The 21,868-nt window shown below is 44.8% G+C and overlaps 1 protein-coding gene across 1 annotated transcript in view; it reads right to left on the reverse strand.

Annotated features, from left to right (window-relative positions):
- UNC80 (unc-80 subunit of NALCN channel complex) overlaps positions 1–21,868 on the reverse strand; it is a 110,163-nt gene continuing 88,295 nt past the window's right edge. The window contains 12 exon segments of the mRNA XM_088523702.1: positions 1–1,539; positions 2,357–2,559; positions 3,177–3,288; positions 3,457–3,538; positions 9,502–9,558; positions 11,523–11,661; positions 13,517–13,696; positions 14,259–14,424; positions 15,323–15,507; positions 16,908–17,114; positions 17,823–17,946; positions 19,884–20,009. Of these exon segments, the coding sequence (XP_088379828.1) occupies positions 1,276–1,539; positions 2,357–2,559; positions 3,177–3,288; positions 3,457–3,538; positions 9,502–9,558; positions 11,523–11,661; positions 13,517–13,696; positions 14,259–14,424; positions 15,323–15,507; positions 16,908–17,114; positions 17,823–17,946; positions 19,884–20,009 (1,845 nt within the window). The 3' untranslated portion in view covers positions 1–1,275.

The raw sequence follows: 21,868 nt of genomic DNA on the forward strand, positions 1-21,868 counted from the left end.
CACAGGGTAACTTTGGGCGTTGCTTATGATTTCATGGCTTGTTTGACAGCTGCTCTGCAGTTTGCCCATAGCAGCTAATGGCTAAATTCACATTTCAGTTTACTGCCATGATGCTGCAGCATAGACCACAACTGAGCCGTGACTTCAGCTGATCCTCCAAGGGCCTCACCACCTACACATAAATGTGATGTGGATGTATCTCAGACTTGCACTAGGATATTACGTACATAAAATGGAACTCTTTTAAACAGAATTTTCAACATGCCAAAAATAGATTCTTTCAACAACTTTCTGCCCTGCAATATCCATTTTCTGTTTACAATGTACTATATATGTGCGTGTGCGTATATATATATATTTTTATATATAGGAACATGAAAATTCCATATCTAAATATTTACTTTAAATCCCTATAACTAAGAACATAAGACAGCATCAGTGGAGCAGTTGCTCAGTACCAGGAGGTCCTTGCATTCCAGATGCGCTTTCCTGTTTTTTTTGACCACTAGGGATGAATTACTCAGTACCTTGAAGCAGGACAGCGAGGACTATTTATACCATTTGCAGACCATTCGCCCCCTGCCCATCTATATCTGTGCACAGCACGTGCATTCCTTCCTACGGTATGCACTGTATTTAGCTTTACAGAGCAAATATTTTTGTAGCACAAGGGTAATATCTTACAGAGAGGAATGAAACCCACAGACAAAAGTAAACTCAACTAAAGTGTACAGTGACACACACACACAAAAATTGGATCTAACCACTCCCTGGTCAGAAACAATGGTCCCAAGGTGGGAAAAAAAATCAAGCTTCAGACTGGTACTTTTTGTCAGTATTTTGACAGTCAGTACCAAATTTTAAGAGCCTTGGATATAGCCCTGCTCCCCCAAAACTACAAAAATAAACCCTGTGCACAACCTCAAAGAGGTTTTTTTCCTTTTCTGTCTCCTACCGTACAGGTCTGCTTACCCCGAGAAGCTGCTGATCATGAGCACAGTACACAGGTGCCAAATCAAGGCTTAATGGCCCATGTACTTGCACACACTCTCATACCCTGAGAATTATGTAAAAATTCTCCTCTGCTCCTGTAGTCTCGCCTTGAACTGAAACAGATTTGACAAACAGAAATTTGCCAGTCTCTAGCAAACAGGCTGTGAGCTCTGTTCAGCTGTCGCAGATAATAAAGTGCTCTTGCTTTAATTAGTTACCAGGGCGCTCAAAGGAGGAGGTGCCGCTTCTCCTCCTCCTCTTTTTACTGCACTCGCCCAAGATTTAAACGTGAGATTCATCTAGATCGACGTCAGTCTCGCCGAGCTCCACGTGCGCGTAGCTGAAGTGCGTGGCCAGCAGGGGGTTCTCCATGCCGTTGTCCTCGCTGATGTGCAGCACCGTGTCCCCGTGCTGCAGCAGGCTGGTGGTCTCCAGGCCGGCAAAGTCCTCGGTGTCTGAGAGCTGCGTGGGGGTGCTGCTCTGTGCCGTGGCTGGCCGGGACTCTATAGCCTCTTCCTCTTCCTTCTCAGCAGAAAGGGCCTCGCTCTAGAATTGAGCAGAGCCAGCAGTCAGGCTGCAACTCGGGGGAAGAGGGGAGGGAGGAAGAAAAATTCAAGGGAACATCTATAAAATATTTTCTCACCCATAACTACTTTTTAAAGAACCAGGCATTTATAGGTGATGCATCACCTCATGATGCATATTTTTGCAGTGACCAGACAGGCTGAGTTTCATCATTTGTATTTCTTCATTTCACTTTTGAGTATTTTTTCTGTAATATGTATCTTTATTTGCCGTTGTTCATGGCAAAGAACATTCATCCATGAGATATGCGGGCTTATAAATGTGATCTTAATGTCAGCAATGGGTTGGAATGACAATTGTGATTGTCCCTGCACTGCCCCCAGCGGTGCCCAACACAGAGAAACATTGGACAAACAGCTTATTTTGAAATGTGATACTTTTGCTAAACCAGTCATGAGTTTTTAAAGGAACCCTTCCTTAAGGACGAGCCGGTCTAGCAAACACTCAGCTCCACTCCTGCAATGCAGAAGGTGTGTGGACGAGCGGTCAGTGCTTGCCCTGGCAAGCAGGGTCGGATGGGCGTTTGTGTGTGATGGAAAAATGAAAGGGGAAAATGCAGGAAACATATTTGCAGATAAAGAATCACTGCAACATCCAGAAGTCAGTGGTTATGAAAGCAGAGGGATGGGCAGGAGACAGCTTAGAGGAGAGACACACAGAGGACTGCTGCTTTTACTCACAAGCCAACTTGTGTCACCATGTGTCACACATTTCCCTGTATTTTCCCCCGCAAGCTAAACTAGCAGCCCCCCGTGGGTGAAGCTGCCAGTGCCGCTACCTGGCCGGCGGTCTGGCTGTGAAGATCAGCTACGACGATGGCAGGCGAGGAAGTCAGCAGGGGTTTCCCCGGAGCTCCCTGCTTGCTAGGCCCCGGAGGGCTGCTCCCCTGCTGTGGGGCTACTGCGGCCGAGGGGCTGCCTGGAGGAGCTGCCGTTGCCTCCGCCTGGGCTTCAGTGAAAGTCACTGACCGCTTCTGCTCCACTAAGAGTACAAAAAATACAGAAGATTCAGTATTAAAGTGCTCTGATTAAGGACTGAAAACACAGCACACACAGCAAAGAGAGCATCCCTAAAGTTTTCACAGCTAGGGCAGCATTCATGGTTCATTGCATCTTTGTAATCTGTCTAAACGGAGTCTAATATTCAAGCTTTTTACCCTACTCTTACTCTAAAGCCAATGCCAAAGGCAAGAATTTCCTGAAAACTGTTCATCCTAGCTCTCTGTCACAGCTTGATGAGATAAATGTCACCCACAACATTCTTCCATCCTAGGACTGAGTTCCTATCTAAGTTAGGTCTTACTGCCCTCAACAAGAGCAAAACAAAGAGGCAAATATGTAAGGGACTTTTTTTTTTTGATGATAAGACTGCTGGGATTTCACATCAAATATGGTGGTGAACAGCAAGTAGATTTTAACAACCCAGCCATTACCAACCTGAGCCAAACACAGGCTAGTAAAACATGGCACCTCATTTCTACGAGATGAGCGTATGTATTCTTCAAACATATTAACTCTTCCTTAGAGCCAAAACAACATCACAGTGTTTTCTACTTTAAAATATGAAGTGCTAGTTCTGCAAACGCAGCGCTGCCCTACCGCTAGGCTTTGGTTTTGGCTGGATGCTCCGCCGTGTGGTTGAAAGTCGAGCTCCATGACGGCTACGAGGTTCAGTTTGGGTTTTCTGACGGGACAGAAGCGGCCTTCGAAGCTAAATATTGGAAGAAAGAGGCACAATCACATATTGCACAGTCTTTAGTCCCATAAGGGACAGGTTATATTCACAGATCGTTCCAAACCCAACACAGGCTAGCAAAAAAATTTGCCAGAGTGACCAGAAGGAAAGAATTGTTTCTCGCAGCGCGTGCCGTGTTCTCACCTGCCGCAGGCCTCTCTTCCTGCCCAGGGGCTGCTGCAGAAGGAGGTTCTGCTGGCCCGGCTCGCTCTGCACACTCGCCACCCTGTTAGATGGCGAGAGTGTTAGGTCAAGCACAGAACTGCCCTGAACAATTAGCCGGTCCTGGCAATTGTGACTACAGTAAATATATAAATAAATAATCCACTAATGGCACGGTCACTTCAAAGCGCAATGCTGCCTTTGAAGGATGGGGGGACGTTTCTGTTGGCTTGTGGCTTCCAGGGCTTAGGAAAGGGTGAGAGGAGGAGTCATGGCATTCAGGACTTGGCCACGCACAGGTAGCATCCAACTGTAAATAACTGCAAAGTTCAGTTTTCAGTCATTGATTGATGCATCCCACTGAACAACACTCACTTCTCTGCATCCTTTGCCACACGGGCTTCATCAACAAAGGCAAGAATATCAGCTTCCTCGCTCAAAAGCCTTTTGTTTGCTTTTCCTTTTCCAAGGACCATGTCTTAAAAGCTTGTTTTCCCCCTCCCAATTAGAGCCCACAGCCTCATTACAATTTTGTCATCTGGTTTTAATTTCAATTTAAGTCAACAAACAGAAAACAAACACAAAGTGACAAAGGATCCATTCACATAATGGATGCATGATTTATGTGAACAAGGCCCCACACTCAACACTTGCAACCTTAAGTCTCTTTGTGGCTAACAAATGAAAAACACAAGTAAGTATAAATACATATAAATATATATATGTATACATAAACACATATTTTAGATGTTAGCATCTGCACACAAAATATCTGAAAACCTCCAGTAATAAGAGTCTTTAGCAATGAGACACTCAGCTAGGTACCAACTCATTCTACTATTCAACTGATCATCAGTTTACTAATTTTAATGATTTATTTAAAATAAAAATACAATCCTCCCCTCTTTAAAAGAAAAAAAAATCCAAGTACTTTATTCCTCCAAACAATTTTAACTGTTTTCACAAAACATCTCAGCTAAATGACTTGTGTGTGCGAGACATATGGCTACAATAGTAGCTAGCATTTAGATAGACTTATTTTAAAGGAGGCAGCTGCTTATTTGAGACCAACTGAAAACCACTGAGCCACGTGTCCTATTTAAGCAAATTCCAGCTATATTTGGTGGGCACTGCTGAAGATTCAGTATTGTAATACATCTTGCCTTTGGCATGGTTAATCTAAAGGAAAAACATCATTTTGTGGATGTTTTCCTTGGATCTTCCTGGAGTTGCTCAGTATCACCAGAGTGGAGGTTTAATGCCCAGCTTAGCGGGGCAGGAGACGACGACAAAGTTAAAGAGTTAGTCAGAAAAAAACACGGAGGATGTGAAGAGATTTGGAGAGCTCTTTCCTACACTGCTTATGCTGCCCTGGGCAGCCTTGGTGGCACAGACCTCAAGAGCGCTCCCACTCTGCTTCAGGTCAAAGTCTTGTTAATGGAGCGGAAAGTCCTACTCCTCCTCTCTCATCAGTTTACACTGAAGTCAGACCTGGCACGGAACCATACCCATGTGTTTCCTCTGCTGGGGAGGCAACTGGCAACTCCAGTAGAAAAACATTGTCTTAAACCCCTGCCACTCTCTCTCTTCTGGTTGGCTGACCGGAGCCCTCCTAGTCCCAGCCATGCCCTCAGCAGTCTCACTGCAACGGCCTGCAACAAGGGAAGACCTTCTGCAAGCTCCAAGTCAGAGGAAAAGAAAACCACAGGATATTTGAGTCCTTTCCTCCCTCAGACAGCTCTTTGAAATGAGATCATCAGCCTCTGGAATGTATTATGCAGCTTTTGCATCAGGTTTCTAAATGATTTATATACCAAGCATCCTGAACATCATGCAAACACCGGCTACGAGTAGGCAGAGGCCTTCACACTGCTTCCTGTTGGTAGGACTGTGTCCTTGACCCGGCCTGCAGCACATACCCCTGCTTGGCCCTAAAGTGACACTATTCATTATGAAATCAAAGAGCCCATGCTCAAATTGGTCTCTAAACTTATGATCCAGACTACCTCAAATTATAGCTTGTAAAACTTCCTTTTTTTTTTTTTTTTAGGATTACATAAAAGCTTTCTCCAGTGATTGTTTTAAGAGCAGAGAATTAAGCAGGAAAAACAACTACTATTTGCCTGGAAAAGTATTGTAAAAATATTTTTCTATTGAACTTACTTTTAAGAATAATGTTACAATTTCTGAATGAAGATGACTCATTTCTATGAGTGAGGATACCTAAATGTCTGTAGCAGAAAGATTATAGTGATATTCAGTGTAAACAGCTATTTACAGTCATGAAAAAAAAAATCCATGGGCATCATGGAAACACCTCAGAAAGGTCATTTCCTAAAGAGAGCATGTGAGTGCACAGAGGCTGTAACAGTTAGAGGGAAGCAGCGATCCCCATGGAACAGTCTGTGCACTGAACACTAGGGAGGGCAGCAGAAAAGTAGCTGGACTTTGTGTCTTCCTGCTGCAGTCTGGGATTCTAAGCCTGGCTTCTGTCATAAATGAAGTGAGTTTAGTGAGTGGATGTTTATTTCCAGTACATATGATCATTACACAAATTAGTATAATTTGGGATGATCTTATGAGCTGATGTTGCAGATATCTACTGCAGGCAAACAGCAGAAGGGGGCAGCGGAGCTTCTCAGAGCTGCCTGTGCACAGCACAAGCCCTCCTGCATTTTTGCAGTATTGCTGCCTTTTGCCCACCAGTTCTGAAGGAGGGAAGGAAAGAGCGGGAAGAGAAAAAATATGAAGACTGCAAATCTCACATGAGTGACTGAGTTCCCTGACATAACAATTCACTTAGGAGGCTTTGTTTCCTGTCAAAGAGCAGCACTACTGATCTTGTTCCAGTGAAAATCAGTGTAGACCGTTGGCTCTTTCCAACCCTCCCTCTCCTTTCATTTCTCCTTGTTTACCAGACCCAATGAAGGCTACACTGGTCAGCCTAGAGGGACCCAGTCAAGTAATCCTGCATCACCTGCCATTTCACCTAACAGCACCTTTCTCTCCTGCACTAATGTGATTGATACCAGGGGTTTTGTTACAATATGTAAAGCAGATACACTTGGGAATTACAAACCAGCAAGTTTTCCTGCCCACCAAAATGCTGCTCTGTCACCCCTGGAGCATCTTGGAGGGGGTATGTTTGTTCACAGCAACGGCACTTCCAGCAGGTATTTAGGGCACAGACAGGTGAAGGAAGAACAAACAAAGCTGACTTTCATGAAAAACATGCTGTGCATCATGTAGGGGCTAAAAGAAAGTTGATCAGGTTGGCACTGAAAGTTATTTTCATGAATATGAAATGAAGTTCATGAAAAGAAGTTTCACAGAATCATAAAATGCTTAAGGTTGGAAGGGGCCTCTAGAGGTCATCTAGTCCAACCCCCCTGCACACGCAGTGTCACCTAGAGCATGAATGTGAATGAAGTTATTTTCATGAGTAGTGATACGCAGCTGGGGAAAAACAAAAACAAACAAACAAACAAACAAACAAACAGACAAAAAAAAAAAAAAGGAGAAACATAAAACACAGCAAAGGAAGGACAGAGTTTTGGGAGTCTGGTAAAATGGTGCACATGCCTGCCCAGCCATTACGGTAGCAGGTACACACTGTGTCCAGGACATTTGAGAGGGGTTAATGGACAAAGGTCAATAGAGAAAAGATGAACTCATTTAAAACACAGATGAACTCCAGCTCATAACATTCTCAGACAAGTTAGTGTTAGGTCAGTAGAATAAAACTCTTCTTCCTCTACACTTGCCCTGGAAATATGAATTTGCTCTAGTTTTCCTTTTTAGCCACAATTAGTTGAAGATAGATATAATTAGGAATTTTAAAAGGAAACATCTCTGTTAAGCAGAGTTCTCATTTTTTTTCCAGTCATGATTTGGAGAAATACCGTCTCCTCTCAGAGTATAACCACAGTAAATCACAATGCTGAACACAAATGCTCCTCAACTACGTACAGCATGTGGCCTACTTACTCCAGAGCACTTAAATGCCACCCCCTTCCTGCCATCCTTGCTGCTACACACGACTAATTAATTGCTGCAAGAACAGAGGGAAATGGACTGCATTTCCTTTGTGTTTGTCACTATTTAATTTATCTGGAACTCCTACCCTCTATGTGGCTCTATTCTCCATATGATATATTTCTCTGTGTCAGTTATGACTAAACATCAGCATTGAATTCACAAGGCAATGCTAAACTGCTGTTATCATAGTGCTTCAGCCAAAATCAAAGTTCCGGAGAGAAAGTGAAGCCAGGTGTAGTCAAAGGTGATGTTCCTGAATATAAAATCCCATCCACTCAGTCCTGTGACTCCCACAGCCCAATAAACTTCTACAACATTTGCTTTACTGCTTTTCTCCTTTTGAGGAAGAATCCAATCTGCAGATCTAACAATGTAGCTGAATCATTGTCCTTTCTTGCCGCACAGAACTGCAATCCAGACTTTTCAGAAGAATCTGCAGTATTTGCCTTGCTGCTTTTATTCCTTTCTAAGGTTTTGTAGCCTTGGTGCCTCCCATGCAGATATCAGGACCTGCTCCTGACAATAAAATAAATCACAGCAGAAGCAGTCCCCAAACACATCTAGCAATCTCTTGGTCTCAGGAGAGCTCTATGTTGTAGAACAGCCAAAGGATACGGTGTCCTGTTTCCTCGTGGAGGTTGTTATGACAGAAATTAGTAGGAACCCATTGCAGAACTGATTAAATTTCAGAGATCAAAATAAATTATTGGATTCGAACTCACCAATTGACTTAGCTGTTGTAGACTCCTTGACCTAGTCACCAGGAGTTGTTACTAAGAGCAATTCCCACTTGTAAGATTGAGAAATTTCAAATTTAGCACTGATGTAACCTGATACAAGCTCGTGAGGGCTTTAGCCCACATATGGATCTTCTCCTTTCCCTATCCTCTTCAAAAGTAGCGAGTTTCTAGCTCTAGCCAAAGGAGTGCCCTTAACTTCCTCAGTCATATAATTTCTGTTCTTTCTAGACTCCAAAATACGCTGAAATGACCATGCAATTCATTTTGCCACATAACAAAAACTGATGATAATAATATTCCTGCCTCTGCCAAAGAGCTGACGTCTTTTCCTCATGCCACCCTCACAGCAGCACCAATCAGAGCCGGCTCTGCCTAGGCAGGGTACACGCACACAGCGGATGCCGTCGATCATGGGATGATCTCAGTGACACAACCAACCATAAAGTGGCCATTTTTCAGCAACGAGAAGAATGAACAAACAGAGCAGCCTCGTCCCCACCCCAAAGCCACTGCCAACACTGAAAATCAAGCTGACAAAATAAAAACCATCCACACAGGCAGCTACAACACATCCACATCTGCTGCTGGTGAAGTCAAGCCACGAAGCAGCGCGTTACCTTCCATGTCGCCAGAGGTAGATGTACTTCAAATACGTATTAATGGTGTTTACCTGCAAGCTTCCTAAAGCTGCTATTTGAGCAACTTTTTGACTGGAAGCACTTTGTGAAAACAGTAAAATGACTGTAAAGTGTCCATGGAGAACTATATTCCACAGGATTTATCATAATTAGTTTTATTAGTGAATGCAGAAGAACACAGCTTAGTGTTGTTATTAAGTCTTTGTGGTGACAGCACTGTGAGATGAATGGAAAAACAGATGTCTTTATTTTATATAAGCCTCCAGACTATTGCTTTTAGCTGGCTACAGCTAAGGCCTTGTGGATGATCTTCCTCAGGTCTTTCAAGTAACTGCTAACAAGGGGGAAACCTCACGGCTAGCCAGACCACTCTGTAACTTGCTGCAAGTTTCTCTTTCCCCTTTCCCTTGACTTCCTCAAAGTAATTAGCAATCAAAGCTGAAAACTGAAGGTGGGTTGCTACACCTTTGCCTTGAAGGCCTGAATATCAATGAGCCACAAGAGACAGAGATGGAAAGAGCAACAAAAGGTGAGGGGAAGAGACAGGGGAGATTGGAAACAGCTCGTTTCCCGGCACACACACTGACAGACAGGTAGTGTTAACACTGTACCTAGAGAGGCTGCCCTCAGTGGCCAGGCTCGGGGAGTCATCGAGGACATTAGGTTCACTGCAGGAGGGGCAGGGAGATTAAGAATTTAGGGAAAGAAAAGGCAAGAAGCATGCGATTGTCTCTGTTTGCAAGGGAAAAAATATCAACGGAATAAAGAAAAAAAGTAGGAAAAAAAAAGGACGGTAACATTAATTGGTCTAGCACGCTTAACAGCACATACATGACTCAGGAGGAGCTGAAAGCAATCTCAAGAGGGTGTTTACACTAAATGGAGACTAAATCTCTTGCTGTGAACTGGGGAGCTGGGAAGTTCAGAAGGATGCGTTTTCACAGGAAATAGGGGCAGGGCTCTGCATGTACAGCCATTTTCCCGCAGCATTTTCCTTCATTTTGGTTCTGCTTACTCGTAGCTCTGTATAAAGCCGTTTTCTTTCCCCTTCCCGGAGTTCTTCCTGAGGGAACGCTCATCTATTTCCCATGAGCTACAGACCACCTCATCCTGATACAAAGCTAAGGACAAACATCTGGAGAACAAGGTCTTGTACAGCAGAGAAGCTGTAAATAAACAGTTGGCACGGATCCTGGCAAATGAGGACACAACTACATTGCTTCTCTGCACTTCAGCCACTCGGGCAGGAGCAGCTCTCAGCTCCGTGGAAAAACATGAAAGAAAGCGAGCGAGCAGTCTGCTGGGGAGCCAGCAAGAGAGCAATAATAATATTACTCAACATTAATTAGTTTATGTTTGTGAGGCACTCAAAAAGCCCAGAGACCGTCTATAACTCAAAAGGGCATGATGTTGTGGACTATGATTATGCCTGCTGAGCTTTACTTCCCCTACATAGATGAAAAGCAATTTTCCTGGTATACCACGTACTTAAAAAAAAGAGACCAAAGGTTTGTTTTAATTAAACTCCCTTTCTCAGCATCGCCATGACGTGAAATAGCGCTAAGAAACATTGCACTCAATCAACTGTGGCTCATACAAAGTTCATGCATTACAGGTTGTAGATAAAGATTGGAGAAAATACAGTCTTGCATCTTAATTTTTCAAGAAACAAAAGGACTGAATGAATTGGTCAAATGAGTTCCCGCAAGCTCTTTTGTGAAAACTCCCAGATAAAATCTGTGCCATTCTGCCTTTATAAATCACTTCTGTGTCTTCTGGTATGTACCACAGCTTTTACTTTTCCTTTATGCATCAAGATTATTCCTTTAATTGCAAGTAAGACAGGGGAGAGGAGAATGCTGTTTGATTTCCCAAGACTGGTGAAGAGATAATGTTGAATTTGCTCTTTAAAGGTTCACAGGAAATAATAAATTAATCTGTTCATTGTCAGATACCTTTGCCTAACTATAGGAAAAGTAAAAGAAGGAATTCTTACTTAGAAAAAAATCATATATAAATGCAAAACTACCCTCTCTAAATGTCCTAAAGATATGTACAATTCCCAAATTCCTAATCCATTTCTCCCCACTCAATGCTAACCAGAAATAACAGGCATTTGGGAGTTATTTCAATCAACAAGCATATTTCTGGTTTAAAACATTCTTATTAAATCACATATTTGAATTTGACATTTGCTTTCTCAGACGAGCAAGTTACTGTCCTAGAAAGCACAAAGACTGCGTGGAAGAAAGTAAACTGGACAGAAAACCTTCTTCACAGGTTCCTTGGATTCCACCCTACTTCCTATAGGGATTATGTAGGGTCCTCTGGCTCAATGTAGAACCCAAAATCACGTCTTCTCTTTTTGCTATCCACTATATTAGCAAAGCTGAGGATTTCTGCAATTGTTTAAGATGAATGTTTCTAGAGATGACAGCTCTTTCTTCCAGACTGTGCAACACAGATCGGCCTGCGTATTCCCAAACCTGCTCCCTTGGTGAAACACTACCCCAGACTGAGGAAATACAGCATCGCTATTTTGGCACTGATTCTACCAAGTTGCACATAATATACCTGTGCCATTTCTGCTCTCGTGAATGCAATGGGAAAGATGAAAAGCCAGTGTTGTTACCTTTGGCTGGGTAACATGCCCACCTCAGCCTGAGGTGCAGACACGCTGGAGAGATGGCTGGAGAACCGCCTCCTCCCAATGGCACCCATAAGGTATGCTTCTTGTTCACTTACCACACTGGGCATGCTCAAGGAGTCATCTAGAGAGAAAGAAAACACAGGAGAGGAGGCGAAACCACCACCCCAGCCCGCACCTACACAGGTAGGCCCTTCCAGTAATAACGGGACCCCAAAGGTAAATGTGGCCGTTACTTATCAAGGCTCCAAGCCTGCCAATCGGAATGCTCCTATTAGATATTACTGTCATAACTGAGAAAGATAGATGCATAAAGTTCTGCAGGATGAAGACCCCAGCGTACACACAGCACAAATTTATATTTATCTGTTTATATGTCTCTCAGGAAAAAGTGGAGAATTTGGCTTCTGCTAGAGCTCAACTCCTCCCATTACTGGGTTGTTCACTAATACACAATGCTCTGTGGTATAAAAAGTTGTTAACTGGACGCTTTGCTGGTACAAAATAAACAGCCACTAAGATATAGCAAAGCAATGTATAAAATATGAAAGGCATAAAAAAGCAAAATACCAAACTGACTTTTTACCTTCAAAAGGTTTGGGACATGCATTTTACAAGTCTCTCATGCACGTACAGACACACACAAGAAAGATAAATTGCCTCAAACACATAATTTTTCAGCTGAATTATGCAGACAGTTGTATTGTGATTAGGACTGCTTAAAGTTTTCCGTTCTTTTTTGGATTTATATACATTATCTAGAAAAAATTACTCTGTGGTGTCTTTTTTTCTTTTAACCACAGGAACTTTAATTATAAATAAATAAAACAAAGGGTAAGTTTTGTGTATTTTTCTCTTTCCTTTTGGGCTTTTTTGCAGTTTTAAAACTTTTAAAGTAAAAAAAAAGTATTTTAAAGTATTTTAAAGTATTTTTAAAACTTTTAAAGTATTTTATGGCAGCTTTAAACAAAGGCAGGGCTGAGGTAATACAGCTGCAAGCCAAGAGGAAGGCAGCACTCATCATGCCACACAGTGGCTCACAATTAATCTGTGGCTGTAACAAGCAACTGCCACAGTGTCTGGGCAATGTATTAGTAGTGCAATGGTGGGTGCGTTATGCAACGTTCAGTAACGACCTCCAAAAATTTGGACTCAGCCTGAAAAGTTTGAGGCTGTCTTTTCCCAAAAGAATTCCTTCATAACAACAAATACTCTTTTTCTGAGGCACCCATTTTCATGTTTTTTGTCTACTGTCTTTTGGGAATAACCAGCAGTCCTCAAATACAAAAGTGAGAAGATGTTGAGGCAACCAACCATTTCAGCATCAGAAGACAATATCCCTGATGAAGTAGAGGGAAGCCCAAGCCTGATCACATATGAGTAGTTTTCTACCCTGGCCTTCAATGGAAAACTCAGAAGATTCCAAGAATAACCTGGAACTCAGCTGCAACAATGAAGCAACATTCAGGGGATTGCAAGTTAGTACCAAAATGATTCACCAGCCCACTCCTTTCAAACTGGTGCCAGAAAACCCAGACTTGCCAGCTACCCAGAGAGAACAAGCATTTGTTATCCATAGGTTTAACTTCCTCTTTGCTCATCAGATAGCAGGAGCACAGAGCCAGTTCACCCTGCAGGGAGGCACAGCTGGATCCCATGCAGCATGAGGACAACATATTCCACGTCAGAGCAGCTGGACAGAAGCAAGGAGCAGGAAGTACTAAGGTCTTGTAGCAACAGGATACTAACTATGGAACCAGCCAACAGCCCTAGCCTACTCTCGGGATTAAGGTCAGAGTCTTGATAACTAAATGCCTTGTCAGCGCTGTGACGACTGCGTGCCAGCCCACCTCACATGCTAAAATCTCCCTGTGCTCTTCCCTTTTCTCCACTCTGGAGAGTGGAGGGAAGTTCTGCTCTGCTCAGGATGGAGCTTACTGTAGCATGTCACACCAATTTCTTGAAGAAAAGCCACGTACTTTCTTCATCCTCCTCATCTGTGCGGCTCAGCGTGTCCTGCGAGGCCTGCTGGGAGGGCTCGCTGTCCTGCTCCCAGACGGTGCCCGTGCCCGTGTTGGAGCGCGACATGGTGGCCAGGCTCAGGCGGTAGGCAGACGTGGAGGTGCCCACGGTGCTGACCGATGTCTTCCCCTGGTAAGCTGCGCAAAACCAAACCCAAGTTAGCGTGAACAGAGCTGCCCCGGCTCTCCTGTTCTCTCTGAACTCTTTCCTGGGGCTGGTTTTCTTACGCCCTCTGGTTTCCTCCCTGAACCTCACTGCCACATTTTCCAAATCAGCTGCAACGAGGCAAATTGATATGAAGGAGAAAAGACATTTTCTTCTAAATTTCATTCCCTTTCTTAAGTACCAAGCACGTAAAACCTCTTCTCCCCGTGTAGGCCGTGGCTGCCATCTCGTGGTCACAACAGTGACTAGCACAGGATGCTCAGAGATGCTATCCTGGACTTCACTGCTTCATAACAGTAAAGAAAAACAAAAATAGACTTAGAGGAGAAGGGAAGAGACGAACCTGCTGTGATAAACAGGCAGTGTTTTGATGGCAGCTCCAGAGGTGCTGGAAAGGGGCCAAGATATGCAGGGCAACGATGGGCTGGACACAGAAACCGATAGCCAGGGAGAGGCTGCTAGGTTTGCCTCAGAAGTGCCCCTCCATGCCCAGCCAGCCAGCCAGATTGGGCAGATGGCCCGTGTCCTTCTTACCAGACCCACTGTGCACTGCCTCCTTGAGGATCTTCAGCTCGCTATTGAATTCTGCAATGAGGGAGCTCTTGCAGAGCGGGCGCGGGATGAACCGTCTCTCCAGCTGGTCGGCAATGTGCTGCCTGGCAGTCAGCTCCTCGTGGTTCTCAGCCGGCTGGGCCAGCAGCTGAGAGAGGCATCAACAACATTGGGACATGTCAGCACTGCAACAAAATGACGCCCAGCAAGCTGGGACGAGTCTCCAGAGGACCATCAGCCTGTAGCCAGCAGACTGCCCTCTTTGTAGACATGGGGTTTTGACTGCAGCTATAAAAGGTTTTCACCTGTATTTCAGGGACAATCTTATATTTGACTGAACTGACACCAGAACCACACACTGACATTAGCATATGAGGGTCTGGGCTTCCTTACGCCAAGCTCTACCCTCACATATAAGAGCCAGTTCCTGCCTCCAAGATGATTCAGTCTGTCCGGGTGGCAAGACACATCAGGCTAAGACGAAATAACCAGGTGGAGTAGCACACGGTAAGCCAGGAAGAGCCATGATTAGCTTAAGCCCCAGCAGCTGCCTGTCCATCCACAAGGCTCCCATCAGAACCTGCATCTGAGAGATGGAGAGCTGCTTCCTGGCTCTTAAGTGCATTGCCCAGCTCTGTTCAGAAGAGCTTTTCCTGAAGCTTTCTGCTAACTGCACCGGCACCCTCCTAGGTTCGGAGCATCCACACTACTCCCATGGGCTTTGGTTGTCTTTGTCACAAAACTAAGCTGACATGCAAGACCTCTTAGGAAAGCCTGTAAGTGCTTTTGCAACCAGGGGAGCTAAGCCTGATTTACAGCTTTGTGCATCAGAGCTTCTATATGACTGGCATACGCTTCACTGTTCTTAGGAAAGAGCTTTGTGATTATTTTCAAAGGGTTCACAGGCCTAACAGCATACCCAGACTTCTGAAAAGTCACTCCCTAGAAAACACCCAGTTCTTCCAGGAGAGCTGTTGTCGCAGCAGGGGAATAAAGGATACCTTGCCTTCAGGGAGCAATCTAGCAGGGGGCAAAGCAACTGTTACCTTGCACTGGATGAAGGGCCGAAGGAGCACAAAGATAGGGATCCGTGTTCGCACGATAAAGTCGAGGAAATCCCACAGGGCCAGCCCTCCCACCTTCCGCAGCGCCATCTCTTTGACTTGCAGACTCAGCCAGTACCACTGGCTGTCCAGCTGGCGTTCAAAGCAAACAAGGATCACCTTCAGGGCTACAGGGGAACACACAGCAGCACAGGGCGGTCAGAGATGTGACTCGTGTCCCTTACAAGCACCAGGTGAGGAGCAGGGGACCACAGTGGGCATGGACCTCCATAGACATGCATGCACATGCACCCCCTCACATCCCCTCCCAAAGTCACAAGTCTTTTTCCTATTAGACTCTAAGTGCTGCATGGAAGGAGGGCAGTCTTGTTATAGCAAAGATGTTGGGCTCAGAGCCTATGAGTTCCATTTCCAGTTTTTCCTGTGAGTTACTACATATTTTCCTACTTTACACCTAAGTTCCTCTGTGTTTTCTTGCTCCAGCTTCCCCTTTTCCTCCCTGCAAAGTTTATCCGGAACATTTGTTTTGCTGCCCTGGAATTCAGATATGAAACCAGCTCAGGCTTGTAATACAGTCCTGTCTGTTCAGCCAACCTCAGAAATCCAGATCAAGCATTTTCACACCAAGAGCCACCCTATGAGCACCACAACCTCCACGTTATTTACGGGGTAGTGAAAAGAACCTTTCTGGTACTGCAGCTGCGTGAGTCGGGGACAAACTGTAATCTAAACAAAAATAGGGTTCAGTAAGCCAAGGGCATAATTCACAAGAGCACTGCACTACAGATGGGACTGAACAAAGATGAGGCTCAAAACAAGGCTATATATTAAGGCACAGTGACCAACAGGCAGCTTACAGGAGAGATAAGGAATCACCTGCTTCCTTGCTCCCCTGCTTTGGGCCCTGGAACAGGAAGGCCAGGAAACAGCTGGGGGATGGATGCACTCCGTGGTTCTTGGTGGGCTGGCCAAGGCATCTCAGCTATCACACAGGTATATGCAGGTTTTTGGGGGCAAGGCTGTGGCGGGGGGCGGGGGGGCAGGATAAACCAGTAAGGAATTGCCATTTTTTGGTTCATGTTAGCCCATGTCTTGGCTACAGGTTAAAGAAAAGACTGTAAGGAAATAGAAGGTTTTAGCTAAATGCTCTCACAAAATCAGAAACAAAAAAGCTGCTTGGAGGAATGGGGGCTTTGAGACAAAATTCTCTCCATATTCCCTGATAACCTGCACTGCTTTTTTTGTTTTCCTTTCCTTTCACATGTGGGCCATAGGTGACAAAATGTAGCACTACCTTGCAGCAGCACAGAGTGAGCAGAGGCATACAGGTCAGCGAGGACGGCGAACGCACAGGGCCAGCAGCCAGACTGCACAACACCTCACCTCAGCTAGCCAGAGAGCACAGAAGCTGTGGCCTTAGGGGCTTGCTCTTGTGCCTTCACTGCGACAGACTGGCAGGGTGGAAGCTCAGCAACTGCCAGGGTTGCTTTCCTGTGGTGCTGTCTACAGTCTTGAACGCTCTGTTTTATCTCTGTCTCTCCGCAGGAGTGAGCAAGCCCTCACTCACCCAAGTAGGCAGCCTGGCTGGTGGACTCAGCCAGCCCTTCCCGCCGCAGATCCTTCCCCGCGTCCCCTGGGGTGGAGCAGTGGGCAGGGGAGCTCTCGAGCATGAAGTTCTTGCTGCGGGAAGTGCTGATGATGCGAGGAGGCAGCAGGATATTGATAACAGTCTGGAGCAGCAGAAGGACCTCAGGCTGCTCCAGCCAGGGGCTGTCTGAGATGCATGGGGAGGGGAGAGAGAGAGAAAGATCAGGCCATGGCCCAAAGACACTCAAAAGACCTCGTTCAGTTCCAAAATGCAGTGCAATCTCAAAGTCCCCTAAAGCCAAAATCAGTTCCCCCACACCTTGTTATCTTCTCCTCCTCCTGCAAGCAAAGGCAAAGTTTATTTCAACACCAACACACACACACAAACATAGAGCTACGCAGCACAACGACAGGTCCTGCTCAGTTATCTAATGATCTCATTTGTTTTTGGCCTCCCCCTCTCTTTGCTTTCATTTGGGAACTTAACAGTGGTCATCCTCTATAGAAGAAAGTGAGGAGCAGGATTTGTGCCAGACAAGTGGCATGGATTGGGCAGAGAGCAATCCACAGGGGCACACCATTTCCGTGACATCTGCTCCCCTCTCTGGCTCCTGCTACAACAGGTTTGTCTTGCTCTGCGCTCCTGTTTCGAAAGGAGGAGCGCATCTGTGGAAGACCTGACTCAAGAAGGATGGCACAGCTGAAACAAAGAGGAGAAACAACAACAACTGCTCCTAATGGGGCCTTTTTCAGTTTCAGACCCAATGGGCATTTTAGACATGCTGCCAGTGACAGGAAAACAAATTAAAAAAAAAGTCAACAGAGAGCAGTCAAAGTACAAACATTGGTTGTCAGAAAAGGGGGAGAAATATTCTTTTTGTTAAATTAGTCAGACCTTTGCTTCCAGATCCTACTGTGAGCACAAATGGAATCAGTAGGTTTAAAAGCATTCCTTCCCTTCTTTCCTGATTGGTGAATGGGGAGACGACATGGCTTAGGGGAAAATCTTCTTTCAAAGCCTGTGCAGTAATAATAAGAAAGGATTAAACGATTTCATCAGCAGATCACACAACACAAGTTACTGCAGGGAATGATGACCCCCAGGCACCCTGTTTACACAGTACAACATGGGCAGCAATGACCTGATTGAATTAGAAACTCTAAGAGCGCTTAGTCAGGAGGGAGGAATTCATGGAGTAACGTAGGCATCACCTGCTTGTCACAGCCACAAGATAAGAAGCCCAGACTCCTAACTCTCACACATCATTAGCAAAGACAGATATTTCTCAAGGGGGGTCAGCTGGGTTTTAAACCCAAACTGTACATTGCTGTGAATGACATCAGGATCTGGCCCAGAATACAGGGAAGAAAATAATGAATAGTGTTAAAAAATGATATAACCTGAATATTCTGCTCTCTGCATAAGGTTATTTCTGAACTCAGCCTTTGTTCTGCCTCACCTTATGCTACCCTACCATCATACCTAATGCAAAGTATGAAAAAAAATAAAATGCACATTTACTTCTTGACACTCAAGCCTAAAGCATAAGGTCTTTCATCTTCTGGTGGTGATGGGTTTACGGTTGGACTGGATGATCTTGAAAGTCTTTTCCAACCATAATGATTCTATGATTCTATGATTCTTCTTTAGTTGTAAAAACACAAATGACAGTAGAACATCTGCATATTCACAGCTTTTCCCAGTTGCTATAGACTTAGTTGTGAAATGAAACTAAACCTTGCAACCCCCCCAAGTTTGCACACTTGGGCTGAGAAGTTCCAGGAGATGGTTTGTGATGGGGTGTGAAGCAATTCTGTTTCATATCCTGTTGCAAGTAATAGCAGTATGGCTTGTCAGGTGTTTTTATGGCATGTTAAGTTTTCATTACATTTAAAACTCATGAAAAGAATGGGCAAACAGGGAGCACAGGATAATAAATAAACAGTTAAATAATATGAAAATTCCCAATACTGTTAAAAACGTGATTAATTTGGTGTCTGTTTTTTTTAAAAAAGAGCAAAGATTTGAGAGAAGTTGAGAGTGACCCTTTTTTATTTTATTTAAAGAACTATTACCTCAGAGCTGGAAGAAATCTATGTTATTTCTGTGTCAGTTGGTGCCAGAAAGCCCTTTTCTGCCCAGAGGGACAGCACTGTGCTTTGATCCCTGACCTTGAAAGCCTTCCTCCCCAAGCCACCCCACAGCTCAGAAATGCCTACTGAAGAATCTAACTGGATGTGCCAGTGCATATTTAAAAACACAAGTTGGAGCTGGATTAGGAAATCTGTCCCTGCATTCTACCCCTGCCATGGTCTCCACTGATTTTATGCCAAGGATTACAGAGGAAGAAAGATTCTGTACTAGTCATGGCACTGCTCTGAGAAAGGAATAGTGATGAAATTCTCCAAAAAGTCCAGGATGAGTTTATTATTCCAGACCACAGCGATGCTCTTCAGTCAGCAGCTGAACAGCCAAGTTGCCCTGCCTCTTGGAGCCTGCACACTGCTAGGGTGACCAGGCCAGCTAAGGACAGACAAGCACAAACTCTTGGTTACGCACATGCACCCACAGGAAAAGAGGTAGGGTTGCATGGGCATGACCCAGGCCTGGGCCTGTCTCCAACCACAGGAGACATACGTAAGCCCCTTAGATTCTGTAAAAAACCCTAATATACCTGTCAGAGCCTTAAATAGCATCAATCAGCTGAACTCCTGGCACTTCAGTGACAGTGTTAAGCTGGTGGATGCTTGCTGTGGACTTGGCTCCAACAGGTATATTCTGAGTTCAGTTGAAGCTTCACAAATATGGGAAAATTTGCATGTTGCTTCTCTTTGATTTTTGGTGTATGTTCCACAGTTTTTGCCCAGCTTTTGCAGGAAAAAAATGGAGCACCGAGGAGTTGGTGTCTCAACCAGAAGCTAAAACAGGCCTGGCTGCAGGCCAGGGCAGACACACCTGTATCTGCAATGCTACAAGCCGGACAACAGCTGTGCTGAAGGGCAGAGGTGGCGAGAGATAAGGGCTGAGATGAAGAAGGGGTAATCCGTCAGCCACACTGGAGGGTCCTACCACTCCCATCACCTGCAATACAAACAGAGCACATCACCAACAGCTGACTACTTACAGTTTCATCCATGCCATATCCTCCAAGATGATGTGAAATGGAGGGGGCCTTCCATTGAGCACCAGGTTGGGGTGGCTCTAGGAGAACTGACCCTCCTGGCAGACCTTGCAGGAGCCAGGGCCAGTTAAGGGAAGGAGTTCTAGCAGGAAAAGGGAGGGGAGAAGGGGAAAACAGCAAGGATGGGAGGAGTGCAGAGGTAACCTGGTACATTCATAAATGTACCCAGTACCAGCCCTGAATGACCAGCACTGGACTGGTGAAACATTTAGAGTTGGAGGATATGTCATGTAACGGCTGTAACAAATAAAAATATGTCATCAAAGCAAAAAGTCTGCATTGAAACTGGACATCTTTTCCCCTCCTCTTACTGATCTACTGGAAAACCAATGTCCTAAGCCTGAACCAAGCCAGATTTTGTACAATGTTCAGATTCCTCTCAAACACAGTCTGTTCTTAGGGTGATTCATCTCACCTGACTCCAGATGTCTAAAATGCAGCCATCTGCATGTGAGCTGGTTGTCCGGAATCCCCTGAATAACCAGCACAAGAAAACACCACTTCTAAGGGAGATTTACCTGATCTATTTCGGATGTTTCCTTCAGATTACATCACAACCCTCTATCTGCCTGCTTCCCTCCATCATGGCAACAAGGACAGACTACTTGGCAAACTCCTAAGCTTAGGCAAGATAAATGCACTCTGTTTCTCCAAATTCAGCATGTGAAGAAGGGCAATAATGTCTTCTTCCAGAAAGTCAAAGGATAATTTAGAAGGGGAGGAGGAATTGCCCTTTTTTTAACATTTAGATATTTTCCCACCTTCCTGGCTGTTCTCTTTTTGGGCTTCATGCTGCACCTGGTCTATACATGAATGTTAGCCTGTAGTCTCGCAGTTTGGGCAGATAAAAATAAAAAACAACTTAATAAGAGTACATCCGTTTCTGGTAGCTATTCTCAGATGTCCTGATGTCCCCAGCCAGCTAAATGAAAGCACTATGACTGCATTTTGGCACTGCCAGAGCTTTTTGCTTTTTTTGTTTGCTCTGGCTGATTCTCATCACAGGCCCTTCTGGGTGCTCAGTGGCAGGATTCACTCCGCCGTGTCTGCAACCCATACTGCAAGTGCACTCTCACCTGTATTAAGTTATGTAGGTTACTCTGTAACAACCAACCCTACACAGTCCGAGAACACAAATTTGCTGTGCCTCTCAACAGCCATATCTGCCTAAACAAGAAAGAAGTCTCATGAACTTGTCAGCTTGGGGCTCCTCTGCCCTCACAGCAGAGCCCTGTACAGGCATAGCAGGCTGGCAGACACTGGCTCTGCCCCTGAACTGACCAGCAGTGTTTTCAGTCCTGCTCAGAGCAATGGTGAACTGGACAGGTGGTCTGTTACTGCTAAAGAAGTTCCAGAGATTGCATTCTAAAAATTACTAAATCCAATATAATAAAAATACCCTTTTTATTTGTTTTTTCCTCACACAGAACACAAGTATGTACATTTGTACAAAGTACTGTAGTTGCACTGATTTCAAATTGATGGTTTCCCCTCAGTGTAACCGCTCTGGAAGCCCCACAGTCCACCACTGAATGAGCAGACATGCGCTGCTGTCTCGATTTGTCTCATCTCTCCAGTGTAACATACTTAGGGATGTAAGTTCTGCTAACCAAGAGTGGGATCTGAACATTGTACACTGCAAATCTACGCTGGATCAAGCCAGGGACATTACAAACAGCGGGGTGAATGCACCCACAAAGCCCCTTCTAACTAGTCAACACCTGGTGGCCTCTAACAGAGCCAACAGGTCCCTTCCCCA

The sequence above is a fragment of the Tinamus guttatus genome, unplaced genomic scaffold, assembly GCF_059628265.1.
Source record: "Tinamus guttatus ecotype Peru unplaced genomic scaffold, ASM5962826v1 Tinamus_guttatus_pri_ptg000197l, whole genome shotgun sequence".
In the NCBI taxonomy this organism is placed as follows: Eukaryota; Metazoa; Chordata; class Aves; order Tinamiformes; family Tinamidae; genus Tinamus; species Tinamus guttatus.